Source organism: Pithys albifrons, chromosome 12 (assembly GCF_047495875.1).
Source record: "Pithys albifrons albifrons isolate INPA30051 chromosome 12, PitAlb_v1, whole genome shotgun sequence".
Lineage (NCBI taxonomy): Eukaryota > Metazoa > Chordata > Aves > Passeriformes > Thamnophilidae > Pithys > Pithys albifrons.
In genome coordinates, this window is record NC_092469.1 from 15,846,808 (window position 1) to 15,862,885 (window position 16,078).

The following is a 16,078-nucleotide window of genomic DNA, read 5'->3' on the forward strand; positions in this document are numbered from 1 at the left end:
TGTTTGACTTGTCCTATTTAAATATGCCAGGGCCAGGGATGCCAGATGCAGACTCTCAAGCCTGAGGTTCTCAGCTCAGGTAGAGCTTGCTGAGGGCTGCTGCGTCAGGGTCTGCCTCAAGGACAAGAACACACTGTCAGTGCCAAGGTTTCCTTAAGGGATGATGCAATCTAGCAAACGCAGATCCATCTGAGGTCCGAGAACCAGAGACTTTGCTGTGTTTCATAAGGATTTGGAAAAAGACAAGAAAGAACAGAAAGGGCATTTGTCCTTGATCTTGCTGTGGAGGTTGGGAAGGCTGCAAGTTGTGTAGTATCCTGAGCTTACACTGGAGACCTCAAGGAATTTGAAGTTTTCTGGACCTGTTTTTTGAATGAGAGGTATGTGCCAGACTAGGTTCTTTTCTAGCTTAGTTTGGTAGAATTTTACCCTTTCATTTCAGGTTCCTTTATTGTGGCATTTCTGTTTAAACTTAGTTACCTGAGTTCAGTGAGGAAGGATTCTGTCTCAAGGATCTCAGATGTATTGTGTGCAGATTTCCCACCAAAGAATACAGCTTCTTTAGAACGTTTTGCTGTTTTTTTTTTTCAACTTGTATTTTTTAACAGCACAATTCACAAGCTGCAGAAGTGTAAAATGTGTACATGTGCTTAGTTGCATTGCATCTTTATTTCTTAATCACTTGTCCCCTACCAATTGTGCAGGTGTCATGAATAGATGTGTAACCCATAAAATGAAGTGATAGGAGTTGCTCCCTCTCCTCAGAAAAATTTCTTTTCTAAATTCTCCAGGAGACAGTTTCCCAATTAGTAATTGGTAGTACAGTGGTGCTGTGTGGAATTTTGCCCTTTATTCTGTATTCTTGCCCAAAGGGGCCACCAGTGTCACTGAGGGCTGGGCTCTGAGTGGAGCTGCTGGAACCAACTGGAAGCAGGTGTGCCCAGCATAGGACAGCTCCTTCCCACAGAAACCAGCCATGTAAATCCCTCACACCTGCACCCAGGACACACCTGGGTCTTGTTCGCAAAGGAGTATAAATGCATGTGTTTTAGGAAGGGGTTTTTTTTCTGTTTGGATTTTTTTCAGGCCCCTCCACATCCTGATCTGCAATGCTGCCGTGTTTGGTGTTCCCTGGTGCTTGACTGAGGATGGCCTGGAGTCCACCTTCCAGGTGAACCACCTGGGACATTTCTATCTTGTCCAGCTTCTGGAAGAGGTTTTACGCCAGTCCTCTCCTGCCAGGGTTGTGGTGTTGTCCTCCGAGTCTCACAGGTTGGTGGATGTTACCTTTGATTTCACTGAAATCTTTAGTTCTTAGGGCAGGAAACAGTTATGGCAGAACAACAAAAGTTTCTGAAAACGAAGGGCCTTACTCTAAAGCATTTGCCTTTGAATAAACTCTTTAAAAATAGAAGCATTACTAATGCCTGTGGATGCTTATGGATTTGGCTCTATTGCTGGATAAAGGGTGTTCTAGTTTTATAGCAGTATGTAGATATTTTTTTGATCATTCTTTGTGTGAATGCAGATTTTCACCGCATTTCAGACCACTCATTGATTTTGCGAGGAGACGGAATAATAATTGATTAAATCTGAATGGCATGACCTATATTGATTTGTCATTCAACAACTTCAACATCTTAGCAGGAAGAATGTGCAGTTATTTTAGCAGGAGAAACAATGCAATTAAAAACTACTAGATGAAATCCAGTTGTTTTATAATGAGAAATTAGGGAATTCAATGCAGACATTAGCTGTATAATTGTAAAATGGGAAGTAGTGTAGTTAATACACATTACAAATCTGGCCATGCCTCTTTTGGTGAATTTTTTAATTAGAATGTTAGTTGCTCATCTTTTTTACTGCCAAGAAAAGTACAGTTGGAAGAAAACATGTTGATGAGGTTTGCCTTATTTCAGATGTGCTTGTGATTTTTGTGCTAATAATTGAAAAGATGGATTTGATTTAAATAAAATTCCTTGTGCAAAATGCATGCCCCAATTCTGAATTTTTACTGGGCACAAACCACTTACTGCTTTCTGATTTAGTTCAGGCACTGCAGGATTAGACCTATAATGTCCAGCTTTAAACATTACTGGTGATTTCTGTTTCACTTTTGGTCATGTGTAACAGCTCTAGCAAACCAAAAGGAAGAAAGTGTGAGGGCTTTTTTATTTTTTTTTATTTTCTGCCTTCCTATTTCTGAAATGTTTTAGTGACCCAGAATGAAGCTTATTTTTTTAATCATGTTTCCATAAAATGTAACCCCAGGGACCTGGTAGAGAGAGACCAGCCAAGGGTCGGGCTGAAACCTTTATCACTTCCAAACACAGGGGCTTATGGTATAAATGACACACTGCAGATAGATTTACTTTTACCGTTTTAAATTTATGATGGCTGAAATGAAAGGAAGCAATAGAAAATGCCAGTAATAATCCTCCCCAGTGTTAAAAGACATGAAATGTCTAGTAATTAGGTGGTAACAAAATCTGGACATCCTTATCTTTGCAAATCACACCAGGTTGGTGAAAGAAAGTCGCAGAGTCCTGTTCGGAGTGAGGGCAGCTACTGCAGGGCAGGAGAGATAGCTCTGGAAATAAATCTGCCAACTCCAATCACTTGCCAGATGTGGAGGGCACAATGGGATACGTATAAATGAGCTGTTATTTAATGGGAGATTATGTTGAATTGTCAGCTGCTTCTTCCCCTTTGTAAGTTTGTATCTCTGATAGTATTTTAAATGACATCTTTGTTTTTCTCTGCATTAAGTGCTGTGTGTGACCACAGCTCACATCTCTGGACATCTTTATCTGTGTTTTTGAAAACAGTTTTAAAGTGCTCATTGTTAAGTCAGTAAGATCAGCCAAGGTTTAGAGAAGCCCATGAAAAAATAAGTAACAGTCTGTGTTTGAATAAAATAAACACAAATAGTATGTTTCCCTTTTTCTAAGGAGTCCAATTAATGTATTGCACTGTATCTTACCACTTCAACTGATCATTGTAAATAATTGTGCTTTTCCCTACCAATCTATTTAATGGCAAGAAGTTGATGTAAGGAGTTAGTTAGGTATTATTGGGTAGTTGTGCTTTCTGACCTACTTGAGAACTCTGAGCCTTAAACTATGTTGTAAAACAGAAGTGTTGGTATCTAATTACTTCCATAAACCTTGACTGGATCTTTTCTCCAGAGTCAAGACCCCCCGCTAGGGGAAATACAAAGGCCCATGTTTGCAGAAAATACTACACTAGACTGCTCCAAGACAAAATATTTATTTGCCTCTCTGGTTCTTTGTTCATTTCCAGTTACTTCTCTGCATTCAGCACAAATGAATTTTGCTTAAATTAAGCTTTTACTTTAAGCACATCATAATAAAATCAGGATAATAAGTAGGTTGACTTTTCTTCTGTCTTTATTTCTGTGTTGTTTATTTAATTGTACAGCCCTTATTCTCCTGAATTCAGTGAGATTGCCAACACAAGTAAGATTGACTCTCATAAGCACTTGTAGGACTGGACTCAAAATATACCACGTGCTTCCATTATACAGTACACAAAAAGTGGTTTATTTATAGATTATTTTTGGTGTCATAAATGATTATTTGAGGAATCAATATAGGAAATTCCTCCCAGAATAGTCCTGTTAATTTCAGAAATGTATTTTATTTAACTGAAAATTATGAAAGAGAAATATTGTTGTTGAAATTGAAAGGCTAATTCTGCAAGACACAGAACATCCTGGATTCCTCTTCAGTTCAAATACTGTATTGCTTTTCTCTGAGTGTATTATAATTCTGCTCACAGAATGAATATAGAAATTCCAGCTGATCTCTTCATTTCTGGGCATGAGATGCAAAATTAGTGAAGATATTTTAAAACATTTTGCTAGTGTGTACTATAATTATGTTTATCCCTCTTCTCCCCAGCTGATTCTGAAAACTCTGAGTATTAAAAAGAGCTTGCTAAATCCTTTTTATTTTTAGTAGCTCTGCTGAATGAAACATAGATCGGTAACTAAGTGTAGTATTATTTTCTATTAAAGTATACCAGTAAATTGATAAATCAAATTGTAAGAATTGGGAGGAAAAAGGCTATATGGAAACTTCCTTTTCTTCATCTAAATGTCTTTAGAACATTCACTTTGTTATTAAAAAAAAAAGAGGAAAGAAACAAACAGCTGGTGTTTAATGACTCTGTCAGACCCAATTAAAAAACATCAACTAGTTACTTTGATTTGTGTTCAGCCATGCCATGGGTATACTTAAAAACATTATACTCTGCCAGAACTCATTTTGGCTTTGTTTACATTTATCTTTTAAACATATAAGACTATTGATGGCAAGTTACCAAGGTTATAACCCCTTTATATTCATCAATTTTTAATCTAAAAAAAAGTCTAAGAGGCAGCGAGACTCATCCATAGTTACTTGAACACTTAAATGCAAGTGTGCAGCATGTGGGCGCTGGATGAAATGATCAGGGGACGGGAAGAAGGAGAAATGAAAGGATGCTGCGTTTCTCTGCTTCTACTGCGGAGTTATTTTACCCTACATTGTCCTTTGTGATTGTGCTTTTATGGATCTATGGCAAAATCTTTTTTTTCCTTTGATTTAAAATAAAGTGATTCATAAGTTGTCATCATAAGTATGATGCCTTTAAATCATTAAAGTTTTTTTACCTGTTTTTATTTTTCATTTGCTTTTGCTAATTATCCAAGAATTTTACTGCCATATTAGATGGAACTACTTCTTGGGTCTCAGGCAATTTCTAGTAGATGCTTTCAGCTGCTAAATAAGCTGTTGTTTTATGTTGGTTCTGGCCAAGTTCTACTCTGTTGCCTACATTTCATGTTGTTCTTAATGAGAGTGGAATTAACTCTGAGGTATCTAAGGCATATTTACTGTTTTTTAGATTTACAGAAATTAAAGACTCCTCTGGAAAGCTTGATTTCAGCCTGCTTTCTCCACCTAAGAAGGAGTATTGGGCTATGCTGGCCTACAATCACTCCAAGCTTTGCAATATACTGTTCTCTAACGAGCTGAACCGACGCCTTTCTCCCCATGGAGTGACATCTAATTCAGTCCATCCTGGAAATATGATTTACTCCTCCATCCATCGTAACTGGTGGGTGTACACCCTTCTGTTTACCTTGGCTCGACCTTTCACCAAATCCATGGTAAGTGAATGCCTTAAAGTGCTTTACACACCTTTGTTTTTTCAAGTCAAGGGAGAAAAGTTATAAAAATCCAGATGTATATATCTGCTTTGACCTATTGCCTTTTATAACCATGATCCTGATTTTAATGACAAACATTGTGCCAAGATAGTGCTCTAGAAGAGGCTTCATCAACCATTTTAGATTTACTTTGTCAATCTTCAGTTAAGGAACCATGTAAGATGGAGTGCATGACATCCTTGTTTGAATATATGATTTTCTCTGTGATTGAGGGTGTTGTATGTCTTAGGTGTGGGATAGTTTAGAGTTACTTCTGTGCTCAGTATATGTAAAACATCAAAAAAATTGCTTTGGCTTTTAAGTGGAATATGTTGACTGCATTTTTTATGTAAACAGATGCCCTAGTTAGAAAAGATACTACAGACATTATTAATGGCTGAGGGAAAGTGCTTTCAGTGGTAAAAGCACCTTCATTCATATTTAAAAAAAAAACCAACAACCCAACAATTTTCTTGATTCTTACAAAGTGCTGAAGACAATGGGTGTTTTCCATTTGTCTCCATTGGATTTTGGACTGGGACCATGACATAATGAAAGGCTGCTCAGTTCTTCCTTAGCCAATGTTATTAGTCTTCATTATATAAGAATTTGCAGCATCTCCAGCAGTTGGAGGCATTACTCTTATCCCTTGAACCTCTGAGCCTGGTTATTTATAGGGAGTACAAAGTATGTTTTAGGCAGAAGATGACTTTTACTTCATTGAGAACTGTCTTTAACCTTATAGGGTGTTTCTCACTCCTTTTTCGTTGGCAAAGAAGGATATTCCCAAAAGGGTAGCAGGGAGAGACAGTCTCTGTTGAATGTTTCCAGCTGTGAATGAGGGAAATGGAAAGGTCCATATCCCTGCAGAACTCATCTAGCCATGGCAGTTTGTTCAAGCTCAAACCAGATGCCTTTCCCATAAGACTTCTCAGCTGGCAAGAGTTGTTGTGGTGTAGCGCAACTATCTATTTTAGCTGCTTTTTATTAATTGGTTTTATTTGAATAAGATCAGAATTTAGGCAAGGGGATCCATCCTTAAGCAGCTTCATCTACCACATAACCTCTAGTAGCTGAGGAAATCAGTGGTGGAACCTCTGTGTATAAATTGCACAAAAGATTTGCTTATGCATTTCACTATTGTGGAGATAATGAAATTAATCTTAATTTATACTGGGATCATGTATGTGGAAAAAACATAAAAAAATCTGGTTACATGTCCATAAAAGAACAATACCAGATCTTCAGTAAGTTCTATGGAGCAAAAATACAAGCACTCCAGAGTTTTGCACTGACCATGGGTGCATGGTCACCTCCAACACCTCTAACCTCTGCCTGCAGTCTGCAGCCTGTACATACACAAAACCTATTTATGTCCACAACATTGATAAGTGAGTGTTCTGGCACTTTGGGACAAGTAATAATATCTTTCAACAGCATGTTTTTTTGACCAGGACCTATAAAACCATGCCTCTGCTGTGTTAGGGATAGTCTGCAAAACAAATTCTTGAAGTTCTCCTGAGAATGTGTAAGTGAATGTTATCAACATCCCGTGAAAAGGATCCAGTCTGTGGACACTTATGAATTGTTAGTTTTATTTGCTCTGACATATTTTCACAAGAGAACCTTTAGTGTTTGTTGCTCAGGCAATCTTATCCTCTAAAGAACAAAGTGGAACACCAGCATTAATTTTGAATTCTTTAAAACAATTATTCTATTTTTTCATAGTATCTATTTGTTAATGGGTAGTGCATAAAAGAGAATACAAAGCACACTTCAAAAAATATCAGCACTGAATAATAGTGCACTCTATTCCAAGTCAAATCACTTCTGTAATGTTCTTCATGTTTGTATTTCACTGAGGTTATTTGAATGTCATAATGGAGGGTATGGGCTGAGGTTAAGCAGTTTTACTACTCATGTTCTGATATGAATTATGTTCCTCTGAACTTTACCAATGTTTCAGTTGCCAGTAAAACCAGAAGAGTGCCCCTTCCTGGGTATGCAAACAAGCAGAGCTGAAATTCTCAACATCATCAGTGTAAGAGTTTCTATTTTGAGGTTTGTAGGGAGCAAATGACTTGCTTCTGTTTTAGGGATTGTGCTCTCACCAACCTGGAATAGACTTTGTTGAGGATCTTTCTGTGGGCTGCCTTTCAGTGTTTCTGTGGGAGTTCACCCTGAAGTTTAGATGAGTCTTTTGGTCAGAGTTTTGGGAGTGATCTCAAAGCTTACAGCTGCAGTCCCGAGGTGGTGAACTGTACGTTCCTGTGTTTTCCAAGGATGTCTGCATTGCACAATGCAGCATGATGCAGCAGCATTTAAAGTAGTTTCAAGTAAGCTGGGCCCGTAACTGGAATTGAGAGATCCGTGACAAGGTTGTGTGGAGAGAGGTAAGGGCTGTCAGCTCAGACAAGGTGCCATGGGGATGTGCCTGTCCCTGTTTCGATCTCGGAGGCAGCAGCTTTAGCGGCTGCAGCATTTTGGTACATGGAGAGACTAATCCTTTCTGGAGCCAGTTGGAAGCTGTTTGCGATGTCCTGAACTATCAGGCTCCTGGGTCTCTATAGATGCTTGCATAGGTGAGCATATCTGCACACACAGAGCCTGCAGCTGCACATCCCCCATTCTGGCTGGGGCCTTCTTGTATCAGTGTTTTAAAAGCTGTTCATAAACAATATTTACATTTTCAATTTGTATTTTGCAAAATTAGACTGGTATATGTTCTGAAAGTCATAGGTAGCTCAGAGTAACACTCAGTTTGCTCTGTTTTGGAAACTTCAAAGCTTGATGCAGGACAAAATCAGAACATACATTTGATTCCCTACTGGTTTTTCTCAGAACAAGAATTCCTGGCTACAAGTTGCTACTGAGAAATCAGTCTTCACACCTTTGACTTAGTTGGCATCATTTTCTGTGGTACTTATAAAATCATCTGTTTAAACTTTGCTTATTAGGAATCACAACAGTTTAATAATTTATTTTGTTTCCAACAATGAAGAAATATTCTTTGTGTATCTGAAGTATATATTTTTTGAGTTCACTTCTCAAATGTTGAACAGCTGCACGTTGGTTGATGAGGATATAGTATTTTCTTTAGAAATGCACACTTGCATACTGCCAGTCACTATTCTGGGGAGAGGTGATGCAGACTGAGGTGTGTGGCACTTGGGGTATTCAGCATGACAGAATTTAGCTGCGGAATCACTGCTGGTAACTGTTCCATTTTAGCTGCTTCCCTGAAGCACTGAGAATCAGTATTAAGATACTGATTTTAACACGCTCATTTACATGTTTGCTGTTAGTTGCTGCTATTTTGGTAGTTTCAGTAGTTAGGACACTGTTAGCAGAAATTTAAAATAACCTGACTTGATAAAGAAAAGGTCTGTAAATTTTTTTCTAGAAGAACAAACATAAGTAGGGTTTATCTGTCTTTCAAATGTGAGGCTTTTAGAGGCATAATTTTAATTGCTTCTGTAAATGGTCATACCTTACTGCAAGAAGAAATGCAGGTTCTAATATTCCAAACCTGTTTTTTATGAGTGACTACAGCATAAAAATTGTTCTATGTTTGTGCTACTTATAGTGAACTCTTCTGTTGAATCACACAGAGCTGTCTAGTATGCTTTTAAAATATAACACAATATTTAAATCACTGATAGTTGTAGGAATCTGGGAAGTAGTTTTTTTTTAAGTAGAGCACTGTAAATTCTATTCCTTTTTCCCCCACCTACCTCTTTTCAAGATGTAAAATCCACAAGGATTTATATACAGAAATGGAGAACAAGTATTTTTTGTAGGAAGAAATAGTTGCAAATAAATTCCCGTTTTATTTTTGTAGGAACTCCAGCCCTACTGATGTTCAAAGGGCCTCTCTTTTGCTGACCACTATCTAGTTATTCAGTAAGTTGGAGATGCTTACAATATAATTAAATATCAATTGAAACAAGTGACCACTGTAAATAACAAATTGGAAGAGAAGCTCTCAGTGTAACTGTGTAGGCCACACATATGCTTAGCTGATTTGATCTAAGGCTTTAGGGTTTTGTTGTTTTTTCATGCTCTTTCATGCTCTTTCTCTCTCCTCCTTCTCACTCCTTCCCTTTCTCCTTTTGTCTCTCTTCTTGAAAATTGGCTCAAGAAAAGTTTGCCTAAGTTGTTGCTTTTGTTTTAAATTACTGCCAGTCATTCAGAACCCATCTAATTTGTCACTATTTACATACAAGATTAAAATTAAATAAGTTTATTGTAAGTTTTGAGCTTACACTGAGTATCCTATCTAGTGTCACTCCCAGGTGATTTTCTGAGTGTACAAAGGCACATAAATTTGGAAATGGAGTGCCGTTATCACACACTTGTGATAGTCTTACATGGACCCAAATATTTTTGTTGGCAGGTAACAGAGCAGAAAGAATATCATGTGTTAGAGTAGCAAGAGCTTAACAGATGTTTCAGTGAACTGAATTTTCAAATCCTTTTACATTAAGAAATGGCTGGGGTTTGGGGAAGTTCTGAGACTATTGGGTTACATTTCCTGTTGCAGTGTAAAGCCAGCCATTGTGTTGGAGTTTTAGCAGATGTGTTACCCCCTTTTAATGGTTGAGAATAAAACATTGGTTCTGTTGCTGAGATACAAATTACAACTAGAAGAGCACAACTTGTCACCTCTAAAAGCCAGTTAGCTGTGGTAAGGCAATTCTGCCCTTAATTTTTCACTGTGTAAGCGACTGATCCTTGAACTGCTTTTTGATTTCTCCCTTCTCTCCCAAAGATAGTAGCTTTCCATAACTGAATTTTGTTTTTAAAATACTGTTATTGAGAATTATTAGGAATATTTCTAAGGGCCCCAAAGTCTTCATTGTGATATTATGCCAGGAGTGTTAAGGCAGCAGACCTGGATTGCAGTGCATATACAGACAGGAGGAAATCCAAGTGCCTACAACAGCTTCACTGGATTTACTTTTGCCACAAGCTGGAAGTGTTTAAATTTCAATTTCATGTGATGATTTTTGCACACACCTAACATCCACTCAGAAATGATGTTCTGGAAAGAAATCAGTCTGCATCTACAGGAGTGACTTGCTCCTTCCTAATGATCACATCTGTTTGCTTTTGATAGAAGCCCAACAGTGGCCCTGAAGCCTCATCATCTCTTCACTTTCTCCCCTGTTCTTTGCTGAAGAGGCTGGAATTACCCTTATTGCTGGGGATAGTATTCCCTCCCTAAGCAAACATTTTTTGCTGTCCAAAGATCTGTGTGGGCTGTGTGGAGTTGATGTTGGCTTCCATTACTGAATTCACAGTTCAGGCCAAATTCTGTCCTTGGTTGTGCCTGTTCAGCTGCAGGAGCAGTCCTGGGCAGGGTTGGGATGGGTGTTTCGGTGCAGAATTTGGTCTGTATTTCCTTCCTTAAGACGTTGCTGAAAATGCACTGGGTTTTCTTGAAAAGCAACACGCAGCTCTTTTTGGAAAGAGCCTCACAGTTTAGTTTGATCAAAATGTCAGTTTCTTTTCTCAGATTGAGTTCTGGGCAGGCAGTGAAAGAGGACAGACAGGGAAAAGGGACTCCCTACCTATTGGGTATGAGCAGTTGTGGAGAGTGTATAAATCACATGTGCAGTTCTCCTGTTTTATGGGTTAATGCCTGAAGTGTAAATGTTCAAGTGATGCTAAGCCACAGCTCCCTTTTTAACACACAGGTTTGTGGACTGTACCTCAAGTACGATGGAAGGACAGTTATTTTATTGGACTCCGACAGCAGAGTTTTCCGACCAGTAAACTCCTATTTAAAATTGACTGAATTGGGCAAAAGGAAAGAAGGCTTATGGAGAAGAATATCTTGATTTGTTGTAATAGGATGATAAAGAGATGCCTCCAAAGTTGTTGTTGATCATTTTATGTGTCCTATCTAGTAATAAAATGTAATATAAGCAAGTTTATTATCAAACTTACATTTAAGTGATGCATATTTTAACTTCCTGCTAAAATAAATGTAGCATGAAATATAAGGGCAAATTAAATTCGTCCCCTGTAACCTACACCACAGGAATGGAAAGTCTTGATGAAAACACATCCATGTGCCAAACAGAACAGCTCAGGGTCTCAGTGTGCAGACTGGTGCTCAGGGGGAACAGTGGCCCTGGAATTTGCTGTGTCCAGCACACCCCCATAGCTGTTTGTGGAGCAGCTTTGCTATGCCCTATAGTTTTGTGGACAAAGTAAGTTTTTTTTTTCTCTCCTCCCAGATCCTTGCAGGATTTCAGAATGCCTTTTAAAGTACGTGAGCTGCAAGGCAGGGGAACATTTGGTCCATAATGTTTTATATTACAGGTAATTAAGTTCAAATTTGAAATGAAAATAATTATTTCCCTGATTTTTCAGCCTGGAAAAACATTTTTTAGTTAGAAATCCATATATGCACCTTTGGAATGTCTGCATGTAGGTCTGAATTGCTCACAAATGTGAGTCTTCTGTGCAATTTCACATCCAGCCTTGTCTGATACCTGATAATCTCCTGCCTGATATCTGAAAAAATTGACCTCATAGGGAGTTAACATCACAGAACCAAATATTTCTTTCTGAAACTTGCAGAAAGTCAGTCTTGCATTTAGTTAATTTAATTTCTTGAGTCAGGATTGCTACACTGTCTAGAAATCAACCTTGTTGAATCATGATGGAGGGATAGAATTTGTGGGTATAAGCTGCTTTAAGAACAAAATGAGTATTACTTAAGAAGAGGTTTTAAAAGTAAATCCTTTTTATTTTTGCACTCTGGGATGCATCTCTAATTTCTTTCTTGTGTGAAAGTCCCAAGCTTTCCTTCACCATACTTTTCCCCCTGTGTTCTTTTGCAGCCATCCAAAGATGATTTCAAGTTCTTTTTTTTTTTCTTTTTTTTAGTTCTTTCTCTTTTCCTCACCCTCACTTGTGGAGCTAAAGTGCACCTGAAGTGCTGTGGTGTCTCTCAGGTGCTATTCAGCATTGATCTGCTCAGAATGTATTTGAGAAACCATAAGGAAGGAAATTTCTGTTGTATTATGAGCATTGAGGTACTTGGGTGACAGGAAAGATGTTATGCTCTGATAGAATCAGCTGAACAGGATATTTAGCTCTTTTTTTTGGGCCCTTTTACCTTTGTTTTTTTAATTTGTTATCACTATGTTCACTGTTCAGAATTTGCCACATCCTTGTGGTACTGTTCTGATCTTTTTCATGCTGAAACATCATAATTTGTTTTCTTTGCTCAGAAGTTCATTATCTACGTAATAGCTGAAAACAAATAATGTTTCACCTGTGGGGAAATATGACTAAAATTTGGAAATATGAGTTTAAAGAGACTGTAAAAAAAGATTGCATGTTTTTTTTAATATGTTCAGGGAGTGAAATTCAGTACATCCAAAATACTTGAAATTCTGGTGTTCTGTGACTTTGATTTTTACATTGGCTTTTATTTTGCATATTGCTGTACAAGCATTCTTTTTTTTGATGTCTAGTATTAAAATATGGAATTTTGGGGGAAAAAAGGGTTCTCTTTTGGGGAATCTATTTTCACAGTGCTCTGTGACAAATTATTTTCATGGCTTTATTCTCTGTTGTCGAGGAAGAAAATAGCTAGTAACAGCTCTAGATAATGTTCTGGATTTATATGTACAACCTCTTGGCCTCCCTTCCTTCTTCTGACTGATTAGAAATAAGTTCTCTCTCAAAAGTGTGTGTGTTTTACTCTGCTGCACAGATATAATGTTAAAACTCTGGTTATGGACAGCTTGTGACACTTCTGGCTTTGTGACCACACACAAAAAATTTTCTTGTGTAGTTGACATAAATCTAATATTTTCTGACAAGCATTGCTAAAAAGACAACAAAAGCATTTCTAACAGAGCTTTGTTAAAAATAATAGATTGCGAGACTGTAAGAGGAAATACACTGTGAGGAACTTCTCTGAATATATAACGTACTTGAGTTGTAGAAACCAAAAGGTAAACGTGCATGTTCATATTCTTTTTCTGGCTTTAGCTATCAACAGTAGCTTTTGTTGGGAATAATCCTGTTTAAAATTAAGTTTTGACAATTTTTTAAAAAACTTAAGCAGATTGCCTCTGTATTTCGTGCATTTATTTGGTGCTAATGCAAACATATGTCTGCTAAGTTAGGAAAGTGGCAGCGATGGTCTAAAGGGCTTTTATGGTGTGTGCTTTGCTACGTGTTTTCCTTTGCCCACTTTTAATCTGTCTTCAGGTTATGATAGATATTGATATAGGAATAATTTTAAGGAGGTCCAGTAAATAAAAGTTCTTGCATAGCATAATTTTGTTCTGCTGCCTAATAAAGGTGTAATCTTTGATGGCTTTGGGGCATAGTGAGCAGTGACAATTGCTGGCTGAAATTACCACGTATTGCTGATGACCCAAGTCCTCCAGTGCCTTTTTTTTTTTGCTTTGTTGCAGAGCCCTCCATGTGCCACTCCCTGCACTCCTGAGCCCTCTGTGTGCCCCTCACTCCATGTCAGAGCCCTGTTGGTGCCCCTTTGAGCACCCCAGATCTGTCCAGTGACAGTCATTGTAGATGAGGTGACTCAATCCTGCCTGTGACCCCAGAACTTCTCATTTATGTGCATGAGCAAGATCACTTAGAGTTTGTTGAAATAACACAGTAAGATCCAGACCTCCTTATTTCCTAGCTAGCACATAAATCACAGGTTTAATAATTTTCTTTATTAAAGTAGAGAGCAATAGAACATTTTTATGAATGAGATGATTGTAATGAAAGCAAAGTCAATGCACTGTAGTTCATGTATAATGATCCAAAGATGTGTTGCATTCTAGAAAGATAGTCTCAAATATTCACTGTAATAAAACTTGAAGTTTTTAGCTAGCAATGAGTTTTTAATCACTTTTTATAGAAAAGTACCTAAAATTATTTTTAATTAATGATTTTTATGTTTTTGGCCAAACATAGCTACTATGCTTTATGGCAGAAGTCTGGAGCATCCCTCTCAGGCTGAGATGCTTGTTCAGTGTGAAGAAGAGAAGGCTCCAGGGAGGCCTTAGAGCACCCTCCAGTACCTAAAAGGGCTCTGAGAGAGCTGGAGAGAGACTTTGGACAAGGGCCTGAAGTGACAGAAAACTGAGCAATATCTTCATACTGACAGAGCGAAGGTTAGATTGGATATAAGAAATGGTTGGCTCGGGGGGTGGCGAGGCCTGGAACAGATTGCATAGAGAAGCTGTGGATACCCCATCCCTGGAAGTGTTCAAGGCCAGGTTAGAAGGGGCTTGGAGCAACCTGAGCTAGTGGAAGGAGTCCCTACCTGTGGTCTTTAAGGTCCCTTCCAACCCAAACCATTCTCTGATTCTATGAAACAAAAATTCTACGAGGTACTCTAACTGAACCAGGTATTTTCAGCTATTGCACTTAAGGTGCTGTGAATGATATGAAATGCAAAAAACAAATCCCATGTAGGGTAAGATGTCAAATCTGCTAAATTTTTTGAAGCTGTGAGACAACCTGAATGATGGAGGAATGGGTGGGTAATGAACAAATGGCTCTAAGAAGTACTTGTGTTTCATTAGTCTGCTTTTCACTTTCTTAATTTTCTTCTCTTAAATCAAGTTTCCTACTGAGTTTAGAGGCACAGAACTGCATCATTTTTGGCTATGATTTTTAAAAAAAATTAAATTTACTCTTTATTCCTTAAATGAGCTGAGATCTTCTTATCCCTATCACTTGATGAGGCAATGAGGCAGTAATTCTTGTAGTTCTTCTTCCTTGTCTTTCACATGCACATCCATACCTGCTGTTACTAAGCCTTCTAGTTACTGTTTATGAAAGAGGGCTGATGTTCCACTCATCTAAAGTTCAGCAAAGCAATGTTTTTGGGTGAAGATTAGTTTTTGTTTCTTTGACCTCTAGAAGTTAAAATCCTATGTCCAAACTTAAAACAGTAGATGTTAAAAATAATGAAATTACAGAATTGAATGTTGTTAGTCCATGTAATTTTGTGATCATAACTCATAGAGCAGTATAAATTTTGTGGATTCTAGAACATGGTTTATCTTTCCTCACATTTCTTTGGAAGTTTCTATTTACAAATGGACAGATGTTCAGGAAACCCCAAGCTTTTATTGGCCCTATGTGGACTAGATGAAATATGAAATTGTTTTTTAAAAAGGAGTGCTGTATAGATCCTATTTTATGCAACTATTATTTAAATACTATTTCTTAATTGGGGAGTGGAGTGCTAAGTTACATTATTTCCCTAGAACTCCTTGGATATCTGAGATGCTTTATTGTACCATGGTCTTTTCAGTTCTTTCTATATCATCTTTGAAGAGGTGCCATACCACTTTAAACAGTTCACCAATCAGTTTCAGATGATGAATTCTCTTTAATCATTTACATCCAGAGAAAGTCAAATATTCCTTAGGAAGCCAAAGTAATCCAACAGAATGTATAGTGTTTGTGCAGCTGGATATCTTATTTATTTGAAGTTCTCAGGGAAATCTCTTCTGACTTCACAAAAAAGATGGAAGAGTAAACAGTAAGAGTGTCCAAGTAATATGAGCTAGAAAGTCCCTTCTTTTAGAGGAAAGTCATTAAAAAGTATATTTGCAGGGTCCAAAAATAATAAAGTATATCAATTGCAGGGTACTGCATAATGTTTTCTCAATATTCTCACTATTTTTACATATATATGTCTATGTACCTATCTATAGAAATGAAAAATATACTTGAGTTTTTAATGTAGTTCATGTTCCTGGACAGGTGAACACAATCAGAGTCTGTTTGCCTGAAAAAAGTGATTCATCTGTTTGTTTGTTTTTTTTTCTTACACTGTGACATGTCATTTATCATCATGTTGGCATT

At 37.6% G+C, this 16,078-nt stretch overlaps 1 protein-coding gene across 3 annotated transcripts in view; it reads left to right on the top strand.

Moving 5' to 3' along the window:
• The window catches only part of WWOX (WW domain containing oxidoreductase), a 498,626-nt gene that overhangs the window by 118,211 nt on the left and 364,337 nt on the right, over nucleotides 1–16,078 (top strand). Inside the window, exons 7-10 of one of the 3 annotated variants that reach the window (XM_071567155.1) lie at nucleotides 1,087–1,272; nucleotides 4,909–5,173; nucleotides 9,054–9,115; nucleotides 10,912–10,926. In XM_071567155.1, the coding sequence (XP_071423256.1) occupies nucleotides 1,087–1,272; nucleotides 4,909–5,173; nucleotides 9,054–9,071 (469 nt within the window). In that variant the 3' untranslated portion in view covers nucleotides 9,072–9,115; nucleotides 10,912–10,926. Of the gene's footprint in view, nucleotides 1–1,086; nucleotides 1,273–4,908; nucleotides 5,174–9,053; nucleotides 9,116–10,911; nucleotides 10,927–16,078 lie in introns of those variants that run through there. The other 2 variants (XM_071567154.1, XM_071567152.1) reach the window with 2 other exon arrangements.